The sequence below is a fragment of the Malurus melanocephalus genome, unplaced genomic scaffold, assembly GCF_030028575.1.
Source record: "Malurus melanocephalus ecotype Western Australia unplaced genomic scaffold, MMel_1.1 scaffold_818, whole genome shotgun sequence".
In the NCBI taxonomy this organism is placed as follows: Eukaryota; Metazoa; Chordata; class Aves; order Passeriformes; family Maluridae; genus Malurus; species Malurus melanocephalus.
In genome coordinates this window covers 67,468-80,624 of record NW_026624050.1, presented here as the reverse complement: position 1 = coordinate 80,624, position 13,157 = coordinate 67,468, and the positions used below count along the sequence as shown (strand labels likewise).

At 51.8% G+C, this 13,157-nt stretch overlaps 1 protein-coding gene across 1 annotated transcript; it reads right to left on the bottom strand.

The window, feature by feature from the left end:
* Nucleotides 1-3,559: 3,559 nt before the first annotated feature.
* On the bottom strand, nt 3,560-7,201 carry MLN (motilin). The gene is made up of 4 exons (XM_057385365.1): nt 7,085-7,201; nt 5,675-5,791; nt 4,431-4,533; nt 3,560-3,663 (listed from the first exon to the last, which is right to left on the bottom strand). Exons 1-4 carry the CDS (start codon nt 7,199-7,201, stop codon nt 3,656-3,658), a joined length of 345 nt encoding a protein of 114 aa, XP_057241348.1. The 3' UTR covers nt 3,560-3,655.
* Between the last annotated feature and the right edge of the window lie 5,956 nt (nt 7,202-13,157).

Below are 13,157 nucleotides of genomic sequence, written 5' to 3'. Positions count from 1 at the left end.
AGCTGAGCCTCCCCTGTGCTCTGCTGGCAGCTCATGGTGTGGAGAGGGCTCTAATGTAAATAAAAAATTCCAGTTTGCTGCTATCACTCGGGTTCTGTGAGCTCACAGCTCTCACTTTGCAGAAGCTCTGCCTGGACACGCAGACGAATGCTGGTGTCTGAGCCAGAGCTGGTGCAAACCTGGGAATTATATGAACTCACCTTGTTCTGGAGAAARCAGAAAAAAAAAWAWAAAAAAWGCCCAAATCCTTTCAACTTGTGGTTCTGTCAGTCAGGGAAATTACCCCAGGCCCAGCAGCCTCATTGCACAATCTTCAGAGGGGAAAACATGGGTGTGGTGTTGGACAGCTGGAGGATGGGGGAAAAGCTGTGATTCCTCCKCAGAAGGAGGTTGGCAGCACCAAAGCTCAGCAGGATCAGGTTCCTCTTTTTTGTGGAGAGAAATTCATGACCCCTCTCCCTTTGTCCCTACCAAGACAACCCGTGGGAGCATCACCTGGACCCYGCAGGGAAGGCAGAGGGAGCAGACGTGTCAGACCCTGGATCCCCACTGGCAATCTTTGTTCCCATCCCCTGCCCACGGTGCCAGTTATGAATTTGACRGTGGATTTTCTATTTTCGCAGCCCCTTCGTCATCCTCGTGGCTCTGAGAGCACCAAGTGGTGYCGGGCAGGCAGGGCCTGCCGAGACTGCAGATGGGCTCAGCAAAAAGCATTTCTTGGCTGAAAACAGCCAGAGCTGGCTGGGGGAAGCACGGAGGGACAGCCTCCACCTTCCCTGCGAGCCCAGAAGCTGCCTCCGAGCTGCTGGCAGCGGCTCAGATGCCAGAGGAGCAGACGCTGCGCCGGCTGGCAGCCTGGAGCCGGGACTGGTGCGAGCAGAGCCCTGGCGATGGATCTGTGCCTGAGCARGGGATGGCTGCACCCCAAACCCCACAGCTGAACCCTTCCACCGCTGACGGATGRGCTGCTGAAACCCTGCGTCTCCTCCCACCTCCTTAGCCGTGGCGTTTGGGTGACAGCCCCGCACATGTCACCGGGGGAAGTGTCGGGGCTTTCTTGGGAGCCGCCTGTGCTGATCTGTCACTCTGTCACTCACAGCCACAGCACAGGTGTGACCCAAGAGCCCTCAGCCACCCCTGTGTCCTGGGCCTGCTGAGCTCCTCAGTACTTATGGAAGTCAGAGATAATTCCATTCCYTTCCYTCCTCTTTTCCCCCMTCAYTGGGCTCATCCCACCACGGAACTCTGGTTTGGTTTCTGGCGCAGCAGATTCTTCCTGCCTGCCTGCAGGTGGGACCTGGGTGCTGCTGGCTGCCAAAACAGATCTGTCCTAAAACCTGAAGACCACTCCCTTCTTATCCAGATCAGAGCCCTGACAGCCTGGAGCGGGTGGTGGTTAGGGACCCTCCATCTCTTTCCAGTGAAATCATTCCTACTTCTCCTGCTCAGGCCCCTGRGGGTGGAAGGGAYTTCCTCCCAAAAGCTGAAGGTGTAYTTTGGTGCCCATTTGCACAACACATTTGCTGCAGGACAGGACAGGGGTTYCTGTGGTCTCTGTCCCATCCTGAGCCCATTTATGGCTGGGACAACTGGGAAGAGCCATTGGCAGAATCCATGGCCTTGTCTGGTCCAAGGTGGGTGCAGAGGGAGATCTCCCAGATCTCCCTGCAGAGTCCCACGTGTGGATCTCCCTCTGGAATTTTCCACAGCATCAGCCTCACTATCAGCCCTGTGGGAAATGGTCCAGCAAGCAAATCCAACAGGCTCATGTTCACTTTCTCTGCTGGCATCACTGGAAAACTTTCCTTCCTGGATGGCACAGGGGAGGTGTCAGCCTGGAAAACGATGCGAATGAAGGAGCTGGGAAAACAYGGTGGAGGGACAGCTCTGCCCCACAGTGGAGCTTATGGAGGGGTTTGGGAAGCAGTTTGTCCCTCAAGGGGGAATTCTTGTTTTCCTGTGACAAAATCAAACCTGGGGTGAAGGTTTGGGTATCTCTGAAGTACCAAGGCATGAGGGGCCCTCTGAAGCAAACAAGTSTCTGTCCTTGCTGCACACTGGTGTAAATGTGCCACAGCTCTCCGGGTGATTGCCATGCCAGCTCTCCCATGGATATCACCCCTCTGCAGACCGAGTCCTGCTCTCACTTCCAGCCTAATGGAATGTGTTATTTCCCATCTCCCTCCCACTCAGAGTCATTACAGTGATTCCACAGCTCACACTGCATCAGCAATACCGGRAGCTTCCCGGAGCTGATCAGTCCCTGGACAAGGAGTGTGCCTTTGGATCAAACATTAGAGCTGTAATCCACTCCACGCTGCCTGTTCCATTATCCATTGGGAGCTCTCTCCTCTCCCGAGGCTGGTTACAGCAGAGTGCTCTGAGGGGTGTTGTTCCAGCACAAACAGAGCTCTTGGAATGAGCTCAGYGAGAACAGAACTCGTGTTAGGTTGGGAGGATAAAATTGGATTGGAATTGGATATATCCACGTACATACCATTGATCTCATCCATGCGTACTTTACATATGTTGGATTTCCTGCTGCCAGCAGAGAGGAGTAGCTCTCAGATAAGCCAAAGGTATGGAAATGGAAGCAGGATCTTCAAGTGGAATTAGGAKTTCACCTCGGGGTGTGTTTGAGAGGCAGGAGAAAGGGCAGAACACGGTACTGTTCCCTCACTCAGTGCCTGGCACAGCTGTTACTCACCCTGGTGGATTTATAGCACCAGAGGGGTTGGGCACAGGGAGGAGCTGCCCATCAGGRCTCCTGTTTTCTCCAGCAGCGTGGGAATGTGCCAGAGTGCCCTCCCGGAGCAGGGAACTGGGTTAGGGACAGCCAGGTCCCCCCTCAACACTGCTTTCCTTGTGTCACCAGTTTGGCCAGGAAGTCTGGAGAAGGTTTGCCTCAGTTTCCCTCTTTTCCAAAAGGGAGGGTTAAATTTGCCTCAGTTTCCCTCATTGCAAATAGGGCAGGTTAAAACTTCCTAGTCCTCAGAGATTAATTACTTGGGCTTCACCACATGCTTTCACAGAGTCCCAGAATCCTTGAGGTTGGATCCAAGCTGTGCCCAATTCCCACCTTGTCCCCAGCCCAGAGCACTGAGTGCCATGTTCAGTCATTCCTTGGCCACCTCCAGGGATGGGAACTCCAAACCTCCCAGTTCCAAGTCCTTACCACCCTTCCCATGAGGAAATTCCCGCTGATGTCCACCCTGAGCCTCCTCTAGCCCAGCCTGAGGCCGTTCCCTCTCCTCCTGTCTCTGTTCCTGGGATCAGATCCCAAATCCCCCCCAGCTGCCCCCTCCTGTCAGGGAGTTGTGCAGAGCCACAAGATCCCCCCTGATCCCCCTTTGCTCCAGGCTGAGCCCCTTYCCAGCTCCCTCAGCTCCTCACAGGACTGACTCTCCAGAGCAATGCTCAGGAAAACAGGGATGTTCTCCAGACCCTGGAGCTCTTCCTCTCCTTTTCCACACTGGTCATCCCCCATCTGTTTGAGAGATTCACAGGACAGAAAACACAAATCCTCTGTTTAATTACACTGCACATTTATTATCTCATCTCAGATTTTGTTAATCTCTCTCACAGATTTCGTTTACATAAGTGGAGTATTTCAGCTTGAGCAGCTCCAGCGCTTTCTCTTCTGATCCTGCAGATATCAGTCAGCTAAATAGAAAAAAGAGAAAAGCACAAGGGCCCTTAAATCTGGCATTCAGTCTTTCCATGTGTTTTTCCTTCCTCCTCAGCTCCCCAACTGAAAGCTCAAAGGCAAAGTGGGATCAGCACAGGCAGAACAGAACAATCCCATGGGGAGAGCCGGGCCCCACTCCTGGGCTTAAATATCCCAAAAAAGACAAAGGTGCAGTGACAGCCCCATCTCATCATCCCTCAACTTGCAGGCAGGAAGAGATGCACAACAGCCTGCCCCTGGATATTTGCTGCTGCAATTCCCACACCCAGTTTCCCAAAGGAAAAGGAGGATTTGGAGCAAATTGGAGTGTAATTAAGTGTCAGTGTTAAGCCCCCGTACAGGCAGAGAGGTGTTCTGAGCTGGCTGCACGTGCTGAGCTGCCTYGCAGGTACAGCTGCTGTTATAAGCTCTGCTGGAAATTGTTCCCTGGAGACTGAGGACTTTTTGGGAGGAGGAGGAAGAGGAGGAGGAGGAGCAGGGAAGTGACAAAAAAAACACTGCTAGGAAGGGTTGTGCTGCTGCTGCCACTCAATATGAGCTCCAGGGCACAGGCAGCACCTTACGAGGGAATAACCTTCCCACAAGGGTGCACAAGGGAGTGGTTGGGATCTGAGGGCTCCACAAAGTGAGCAGACATGACACAAAAAGCCTTCTGGGGAATATAAATATCTCCGTGCTGATGAGCTGGTGAGAAGAAGGCAAGGCAGAATTCCCAAGGCAGAGATCAACCCACTGACAGTACCGTCTGGGGTGTCCTGTAACAGCTCCGCCAGCAGTTTCTCCAGGACATCTTGGTATTTTTCCAGCTGCCTTAGGGTGTGCCAAGCTCTGACAGGAAGGGCCTGCTGTGGAGGAAGCCAGAGAAGTCAGAAGAAAAAGCTGAGGGGAGCACGGGGAGGGAGTTTGGGGTGATTTGACCCCACTTTGATCGAGTTATTGGAAGGYTTAGGGCAGATTTGGAGGGAAGAGGATGATCCTCGTATGGGGAAAAGCAAYATTTTGAAGGCAACACACTCTTGTGTTGTTCAGAGTGCTATTACATAACCCGCGGGCTGGCTCCAAAATCCAGATAAAGGCACCTCCTGGCAGCAGGGACTGCAAAGAAAATAATTTCTGAASCTTCTAATCCTCTGCTGTGTCACACATCAACCAGCCCGAGCCTGCAGAGCTCCTGCTCCAACAACAGCCAAGGACGAGCCGTGGTCCTGCTCCTTCCAGCTGGACTCTGAGCCAGCAGTGGCTCTGAAGTGCCCGAAGCAAAGAGCTCTGTTGTGGTGCTGGTCAGCTGTGGGGATGTGCTGGTTATTTCATGCTTTGAACTGGGAATTTTTGCTGTTTAAATCCTGTTACCGAGGGTTGGTGCGCCACAGCTGTGGCAGCAGTCGCACATTAAGCTGTGTCCTGGCCAAATTCCAGCCTGGCTGGTCCTGCTGGGGCTGTCCCTTTCTTGTGGGGACCTGCACCCTCCTTTTGCTGGCAGAGAACAGCCAAGCTCCCTGTAGGAATGGCTGCACTGACAGGGAGGAATTTCCCTATGCTCAAGTGGAAAAGCACAATTTTCAGACTTGACTCACCAGGTAACTCTGCCTTTGAGGGCTTAGCCTGGCACTTCAATCCCTAAAATTGCCCATTTTCTGCTCTGTAAACAGACTTTGGACYCAAGTTTTTAAATAAGGCCTCTCCAGTGCAGAGAACTGTGGGGTCAGAGGTGAAACAGAGCAGGAGCTGAAGCAGAACTGGGAGTTCCTGGCTGGGCTTCACTGCCTGGCAAAGACAGACCTCGAGCTGTTCCCTCGAGCTGTTCTTCCTCAGGGAGAAGCAGTTGGGTCTCAGAGGTGATTTGGCTGCTGAATGACCAGGATAATTTATGGGGTRGAGGTAAAACTTCTCTCTGATGTAACCAGGCAGGCTGGCAGAGGACATCTCTKGGACTCCTTGTTCCCCTGCATGTTGTTGTGGGCTTTACAGTCAAATATCCCAACATACCTGGAAGGTCTTGGCTGCRTTGACATCCACACCAGATTGCTTGGAGAAAACTTCCTCCTCYAGCTGCTGCAGAGAACTCAGGGATTTCTTCTGCCCTGCCTTGTTCCTCTCCTTTTCCTGCATTTTCAGAGCAGAGTACAAAGGGGGCAGTTGGTGATGCTGGGATCAGCATCCTGTGGGTCCCAAATGTGCTCTGCACTGTCCCAAAAACCAGGAACCCACAGTGCAGGGCACAGAACCAGCAGGATGTGAGATTCTCTCCACCTCTTGGAGCCAATGTGGCATCTTCCTGGGAAGGGCCCATCAGCCATGGCCAGAGCTGCCTTGGGGACTGAAATTCAGCAGCACTGGGGGCAAGGTTGGGTTTACAGGGTGGGGTGTGAAGGTGACAGTAAACAGGACCCACGTGTGGGGGGATCTGTGTGAGAGAACCCTGTCAGCAGGACATGGGAGCTGACARCACTGTGACCTTACCCAGTTGTCCYGRGGAACTTGTCCTGGTTTTTCTGGAGCACTGCAAGAAAGCTAAACTGAGCCCTGCATATGGAAAATCCTGAGCAGAGGTCACGTTTTCCCAGCCTTTCTGCTGTAGGGTCAGCCTGTTCCCATTTATGGGGCTAAACTTGCCTTCAGCACCCTCCCTTTCTTCCCAGCCCAATGGGAAAAGCCAGAGGTGCTTAGGAATATGATGGACGCGTCATGCTCCGTGTCCCAGTCCTGCTCAGGAGGAGCAGGGACAACTTTTGGAGGACAGATTTCTCCCTTTTTCATCCAAAASCCCCTAATCCCTGGCAGACACAAAGCTACAAAGGCGATGGTGTTCAATAATCAATCTGGAGATCATGCCAGTTCCCCTTCATCCTCCCCAAGGACACTGAGGGATGCCCGTGCTCCCACAAAAAGCTGTTGCCATCCAGGGATAGGGGCTGGAAATGGGATTTCTCCCGGTATCCACGGGCTCAGCAGTGCGGGAGAAGCTTGCTGGGGCTGTGTTTCAGAAGCTGCAGTCTCTGAGCTTTCCTGACACCTTTCAACGGTATTTGTTTCACATCAAAAGGGAAAACGTTCTCTCTGCACGTCCCGGAGGTGACAACCAGCYTGGGGATGGTTAATTATTTGTTACAACAAAAGAGCCATCACTGCACTGATGGGAGGCAGCAGCTGCTCTGGAAGAATTCCAGCATCGAGGAAAGGGGCTGCAGGAGACACCCCCACAAGTCTGTCAGACCTTTGGCAGAGGGGTCCAGGCTCTTCCCTTCTAGTCTTACACTTCAAAAATTGTCTCTGCTCCCCCCAAATCCCTGAATTTTGGGAGAAGGATATCATGCTGTCTCCTGTTGAACAGAAGAAGGCGTGCTCCAGCAGTTTGGGGGGAAAACCTTTCCTGGTTTGTCCATCCAGAGGGGTTACCTGCATTTTCAGGAAGTCACTCTGGGTGAAGAAGGGCATGAAGCCGTGGGTCTGCTCAGCCAGCATGGACAGCAGGTGCACCAGCAGCAAAGTAGCCACCACCTTCCTCGAAACCATCCTGAGAGCCTGGACAACACGGGAAAGGAGACACCAGGGGCAGGAGTGGAGAGAGATGTTTGACAAGAAACGCCTTTGGCTCTGCCCCAGCTGCAATCCAGCTCACCCCCAGCTAACCTGAGGGATRTTTACTCTCCCAGTTGCTCCTGAGCTGAGAATAGAAGCGTCTTGACTGACAATTCTTTTCTCAAACCTGTTTGTGTAAACAGATTTGCTCTTGAGCAACATCTCAAGAGATTTCAAGCCCAGCCCTTCAGGACTGYTCAAGCCTCCCTGAGTTCTCGTGCCTCAGCCCCTCCAGCTGTGTTGGTTTAAGACCTGCACACGTCCAGAGYAAATCCATCAATCCCAGTGCCAGCACGGGAGACAGAGATGCTGTAAGAGAGGAAAACCTTCAGACAGCTGTTTTGTACATTTTTGTTTTGATTTTCTTCACCACTGGAAACCTTCCTGGATGGTCTGGATCTTTAAAGAAGCCTCACTGAGTCCCAGGGAAATGGGAAAGGCGTTTTCCAGCCTGGCTCTGTCTGAGGCTGGAATAAAGGGCTTTAAAAGCCACCTTCTGAGGTGATCTAACTGTGACTTCACATCAGGAAAGGACTTATGTAAACATTGAATGTTCTCTTTAAATATTAAAATATTCTCTCTGGACAGATTTAATGAAGTCTGGTCCTACAGCTTAACTTCTCCACCTGATTGGAGCCTGATCCTTAATTAGTTTCAACAACCTCTTGGTTTGGACATTATTGAGAAGACATTGTTAGGTCAGATTTGACTCCTGAATTAGATTTCCCATAAATATCAGCTGGTATTGAACCGAGGGCYGGTGGAAGTTAATAAATATTCCCTTTCCACAGCACCTGTCAGTCACATCCTTTCCTCTCCCTTCCCTGGGTACTGCACCAGTGCCACATCCCCCTGCCCACCCAAACTGGGCCACCAGAGCCACCTCCTGCCCTGGGACATCCCCAGCCCTGTTTCCTGCAGGGATCCAGGCAGAATTTCTCAGGCCCTCCCATGTTCCCTCAGCAGCATCAATCTTTTGTGCCTTTTCATTTGTTGTGTCACTGCAGYAAATAAATAAATAAATGAAAAAATACTGCTGAATGCAAAGAAAATAAACTCAGTCACCTCCTTCATCTCTTCCTGGCTATCCCTTTGGGAATTGATTCATTCCATTTTCCCCCAGAAAAACACCCACACCACACAATTCTCCACTCAAAAATACCCTTGCTGGATGACCCTCCCTTTCTTGGAGATCTCCARCTCAGCTCCTCTCCAGGCAGAGAGTACCTGGTGGATTTATTTCCCTACTCCAAAGGGAAAATAAAAAAAGCAGAATGATCCTGAATTCAGCACTGCTGGCACACGGGGTTGGGACAGTGGTGCCAGCTTTGCTCACCCCCCAAAACAGAGTCAATGCCAGTGTGGGGGCAGGAGGGGGAGACAACTGGCACAGTGACAGGACAGGACATTCACCTACCGAGTTGTCTCCCAAAAAATCCAACCATTCCTGTCCTCAGGACCTGTCTAAGAATCATTTCCTCCCTGCTCAGAGCAGCTCCCAAGCACAGAGAGCACTCAGGTTCCCCACAGTTCTGCATCAGTGCCCAGTGTCTGCCAGGTGCCATGGGGATGCAGGAGCTGCTGGGATCGATCCTCTGAGATGGGGATGAGCAGAAAACACCTTCCCCCTTCTTCCAGCATCACTTTTCTTCCCTCCTCCTCCTCCTCCTCCTCAGAGCTAGCTCTGCCGTGGTCAAGAGGTGCCAGGACCTACCTGGGGAGTGCAGCCAGGGGATGCTGGAGGCCAGAGCTCTTCTCCCTCCTGTCACACCTGGCTGCTCCTGCCGTTCCCCTCCCTTTATATCCACGTACAGACACCTCAGTCACTCACCTGTGACCCTGTCCAGCTGCCTGGCCTGCATGGAAACGGCTTTCCCAGGCAGGGAATGCTCTTATCTGCTTTGGAGTTTTCTCATTTCTCGTTTCCAGGCAGGTCCRCTTTGCTCCCTCCCCAGGCTCTTCAGCTGTTCCCAGTGGTCTCACAGCTGGGGCAGATCTGCTGCTGCCTCAGTTTCCCYATCTCTAAGATGGAGAAATTCCTCTCTCCCARCTTGTGTTTTCAGATCCTGAGCCTGCAGGACAATGTTTTTAYGATGTGAATGTACCAGCACTAAAATGACACCTGTGTCAATTATGTTGTTACTGTAATTGGCAAATCACAATAAYATCAAAATTTGCCACTTTGAGTGTTCCTGTGGCACCTCTTCCCATCCTCACTGAGCCTGGCACATTGATCCCCCAGGGAACGCAAACCCTGCACTGTCATCCCTCTCCAGACAAACGAGGTGCTGAGAGAGGGAGGGAATTGTGCAAGAACTCATCCGTGCTCTCCCGGGACCATCAGCCAGGAGCTGATGCCAGAGAGTTTGGGATCAGGCCAGGCACATCCCCATGCTGCTCCTGAGGGAGGCTGGGAGCAGCCAGACGAGGGACAGGAGGGAAAAACTGAATTGGGAAAGCCATGAAACATCGAATGGGATCCGTGGGCTGTGAGAGCAGGGAGGGCAGCATTCCTGCCTGCCTGGGGAGGGATATCAGGAACAGCCACTGCCCAGCCCGGGAAAGCCATTTGTCACCTGGCCCCATCACAGCCAGTCAATAGGACAYGGGCACAGGAGGTGTCACCACGGCCCTGCTGCTGTCACAGCCATCAATAACGCTCGATTGGAGCCAGAGCCCTCTCGAAAAGCTCGTGTCCAACACTCAGGTGCTTCCCAGATCCCTGGGCATTCGCTCCAGCTTATCAGCCCCTGTGCCATGGAAAGTGTCCAAAGACTCCAGCACAGCTTTGCTCCTTGGAAACCTGGGCATCATGATCCTTTCCATCCTGGGGGGTGATGGAAAAAATGTTACCCATACAATGTGGGGTCTTCTCCTCCCTTCCCTAAACAATTTGCACAAACCCCATCCAAATCTGACACCAGTTCCCATTTTAATTGACTTTTCCAGTCCGTTTTTGCACAGTTATGATGGATGCAGCTGATGAGTCAAGCAGATGGTGCTGGGAAGTGACAAATTAGTTACCAAGAAAGGTCACTTTTCCAAAGCACTAAACTTTCCCACGTCTTGTCCCTCTGTCCCTCCAAGACGCGTCCGGCTGGCAGTTTTCCATCCATCTGGGATGGAGCCTTCTGCCTCGGGAAGGACAACCTTCCAAATCAAACAGAGGGATGAAAATTAATCATATCTGTATTAGCTGCATGCAGCCTGCCAGCTTCACCTCTTAATTATGCAAGAGTGCTCAGACTGGAAGGAATCGTGGAGCTGAAAATAAAGRATCTGACTCCGAGTCTGGAAGCGCCAGGGCAGGTGGGAGCAACAGGCCCAGTCCATAAACTCAGCTTTTGGCACATCCTGGCTGCAAAACAAGGATAAATGAAAACAAAAAGTCCCAGCTGGAGGTCTCCCTGCCAGCACTGTAATTCCAAAATTCCATCCTGCTGCATCCTTGGCACAGTCTGCAACCTGCAGCCCCCGAAACTCCCCTTTGAGCTCCCGTGCCAAATGGCAGCAGAGGTTAGAGGCTCAGAAAAACATGATGTGCAGGATAGGCTTGGGTGCAGTTCTGCTTGTTCCTAAAGTTAAACATTTGGCATAATTGGGAGTCGTTTTCCCAGGAAACTGGCAGTGGAAGTGCAGTCCATTAAGCCTGGGATCAGTTGCGGTGTCAAGGAACCAGAGGGAGAATGAGCTGCCCGTGCCAGCAGCATGGAGCATTTGTCTCTGGGTCTGTGCTTCCCCCTCCAAGCTGCTCCAGGCTCGGGGTGTGCAGCAAAAAGATGCAGAAGGGTGGSAGATTGGAGCCTGAGGTGGAATTTGAGCCTGGGGAAAGCACATGGGGGAGTGGGATGGACTGAAATCCCACCCAGGCAGGCACTGTGGGGTCTCCAGCAAAGCCTCCAGTTCAGGTCTGAATATCAGAGCTCCAAGAGCCACCAAGACCTCATCCCCTCTTCCCCCACATCCAACAACTGCTTTGATGGAGCTGGGAATGGGGGACAGGACTTTGTGGAGAGCCTTTGCTCCCACAGCCCTGCCACATCCACCATAAGGCCTGGAAAAAACCCATCCCTTAGCTCCAGCTCCTTTCCTGGAGCCCACAGCAATCCATTCTCACCCCAATCCCATGGAATTATCTTTGCTTGCAATCAGATGGGTCCAAAACCTGGCACAGGGCTGAWGGGCTGCAGTCACACAGCGAGGTCAGCGTGGGATGGAGCTCATTTTGGGCTCATTTTGAGCTGAAATCTCCTTCTCCCAGCCCAGGCACATCCTCCAGCTGCTGTTCCTGCATGGATTTCACAGGCTCAAAATGCTCCTGATGAATAAAGCACCAGCGGCAGATCTTCATGTTTTTTTCCAAATATTAATGCCAGATAAACATTTGCAGAATCACAGGCAGAATTTAAGCACGTGTTCATTTGCAGCAGGAGTATTTTAAGGGCCTGGATTTCCCCCATCCCACTTAGATTCCTCCCCAGGTCTCCGGTGTAATTCCAGGTAATTCCTGGCAATTCCTGGCTGGGCAAGGATCRATAGGAAGGATTTCCCTCCTGCTGACTCCCCAAACCATATTTTTGGACAGCAAAGGATGGGCTCAGCTTTATGAGGAATTTCTCTCACTGAGTTTCCCCCTCTCCCACTTTGATTCCCACTCCRGAGGCTCCAGGGGCTGYRGGCACAGGGCAAGGCAGGTGTGGGRAAGGAGGGGAAGRTTTGCAGCAGCAGCAGGATTGGGATTTACAGCCCAAAATTCACACCAAAGCCYCTCTGGAAAYCTCAGCCCTGAGGTGAYCTGGGCACCCCAAARCTGGGGAAATTCTGCCTGCTGSCTYAKTTTCTCCATGMAAGAACCAAAGAGAGRAAAAACAGTTTTCTGGRCAGAACCYGGGTAGATTTCACTTCTCTGCAAGGGCTGGAGGGGACAGGCACTGACCAAAATGTCCTATCCCATAATGATAGTCTTTCACTGGAATTCAAAAATGAAAAAAATTTAAATCCCCTTTTCTAATAAAATAAATATATTTGTTTATAAAAACCTTCTCTCCTCTCAAACAAGGAAAAGAAATAAAAAGGAGAAAAATGTTTCCTTGCCTCGTTTCTCTACATTTTTGGTCACTCCTTTGCCACCCTCTCCCTGATCTGGAAGAAGTGAAGAGAGAAGGGRGAGGAGGTGAGAAAACACGATGGGATGCAGCTCAGCTGTTCCCATTTTGGTTTTCAAATCTGAGCCACCCGGTTTTCACTTGAGGGCTGGRGAATATTTTTAGGAACGGTACAAAATGCAGCCTCATGCCCAGCCAGGGGCTGTGACTGCCTTGTCCCATGGGGTTGGGCGCTGTTCCTGGACTCCCCACTGTCCTTTTGGGGTGCTGTGACCCTGGGTGGGCGATGAGAAAGCCCAGCCAAGCCCTGGGCTGAGCTCAGAGACAGGGAAATGGCTCACAGTTCAGCCAAAGGGATCCCTGCCCTGCTCACAGGGAATATTTATTGAATTTGATGAGGAGGAATTCAGCTTTTTCACACTCCAGGTGTCCTTTGACCTTTTATTGCCTCATTCCCTCCTTTCCCTGCTCTGTTCCTGTATCAAACACCGGTGGATGAGGTTAAGGGCTACAAGACAACACCAAGGCCACCTCTCTGCCCATCGAGAGGGATAGAAGGGCAGAGAAAATGGGCAGGGAAAACAAGCAGGAGGGGAAGGAGAGCAGGGAAAGAAGAGTACAGAAAAAAAGGCAGGGAAAACAATTTGGGGGGAAGAAGAGGAGGGAAAGAAAGACGAGGAGGGAAAAAAGGGTGGGGAAAGAAAAGAGGAGGGAAGAAAAGGAGGGGGGAAAAGGAGGGGAAAAAAGAAAGGAGGGTAAGAAGGACAGGGAAAACAAGCAGAAGG